The sequence below is a fragment of the Penaeus monodon genome, chromosome 19 (assembly GCF_015228065.2).
Source record: "Penaeus monodon isolate SGIC_2016 chromosome 19, NSTDA_Pmon_1, whole genome shotgun sequence".
NCBI classification, from domain to species: domain Eukaryota; kingdom Metazoa; phylum Arthropoda; class Malacostraca; order Decapoda; family Penaeidae; genus Penaeus; species Penaeus monodon.
Window position 1 is genome coordinate 28,893,480 of NC_051404.1, and position 1,209 is coordinate 28,894,688.

The window sequence follows — 1,209 nt, forward strand, 5'->3', positions numbered from 1 at the left end:
TGACATAAAATACAAAATGGTTGTTATTACAGACAAAGTCTAAAGATGAAGATGAAGGTAGTTTATGATTGTGTGAATTTTTCTTTAATAAAATTTGGAAGGAAAGTCAGATCAATTAATAATTTCTAATAGTGATATCAAGAATGATAGGAACGTACTTATTTATGTCATGATAGTCATATTGACTATTGCAAGGAGAAATGATAGCAGTTGTAAATTAGCACTTCATATAATAGTGTTTCATCAAAATGAACATTATTTTTCTTTTCTCACAACTGTATGGCCGTCACCAACACGCGACAGATACGTTTGGAGGTGAAGAGAGACCTAAGGATGGGGACACTGTTTTGTGCGATATACAAAATCCGCTCACTCGCTAGAGCTCCATCATCTCTTAAATGGATACATCATTGTCCATCCTGATGTTTCTGCTCGTAATGTTGGCCGATTCGAGGGTGCAGTACACGGAGGTGCGGCTGTGATGAAAACTGTCTGCACTGGTGACCTGGATCTCGGATTCCGAGTGAGGGTTCTCTTTAGGGCGTCCTCCGCCTTGCCTCTGCTATCACGTGGCAGAGGGGGAAACTCGATCCTGAAGGAGGGTGGTCAGCGTGATGGTCTCGGACGGGCGTAGTGTAGAACGAATGGTCGACGACCTGTACCTCGACATTCCCGATCGTGTTAAGCGCAAAGAGTTGGTGTTTCTGTGGCGTCCCTGCTGTGTCCAGCAACAACAGAAGAGATAACGGTTGTATTGCTTCCTGAACGTCCCGGAGATGCAGTAGAGGGCGATAGGGTTAATGCAGGAGTTTATAAATCCGAGGCAAAAGCCGACGATTCTTGTAGAGTGCCAGAATTCGTTATATTTAACGGAAGCGAGTGGATCAAAGTAGAACCATAATAAGAAAACATGCGTAGGCAAAAAACAAACGGCGAAAATGAGGACGAAGCAGAGAACGACCTTAGCGACTTTCCTCCTTGTGCGAATCTGCTTGTGAAAAACGTGAGATTCCCCTGGCACGTCTGAGGAGAGCAGGTGACGCGCCATTAGCAGATAAAAAGTCCCGATGACGATGAGAGGCAGCAAGTAGTACACGAGGGCTTTGACCAAGATGTTGACGCATGGATACCACTCCGGCAAGTACTCTGGGAAGGGGTAACACACGGCGATGGACTTTTCCTCAGAAACCTCGAATACCTGGACATGGG

General features: G+C 45.2%; 1 protein-coding gene across 1 annotated transcript in view; it reads right to left on the reverse strand.

The window, feature by feature from the left end:
- Nucleotides 1-213: 213 nt before the first annotated feature.
- Nucleotides 214-1,209, reverse strand: part of LOC119585156 (neuropeptide CCHamide-1 receptor-like) — a gene marked incomplete at its 5' end in the record, with an annotated part of 2,770 nt that continues 1,774 nt past the window's right edge. The window contains 1 exon segment of the mRNA XM_037933787.1: nucleotides 214-1,209. Within this exon segment, the coding sequence (XP_037789715.1) occupies nucleotides 566-1,209 (644 nt within the window).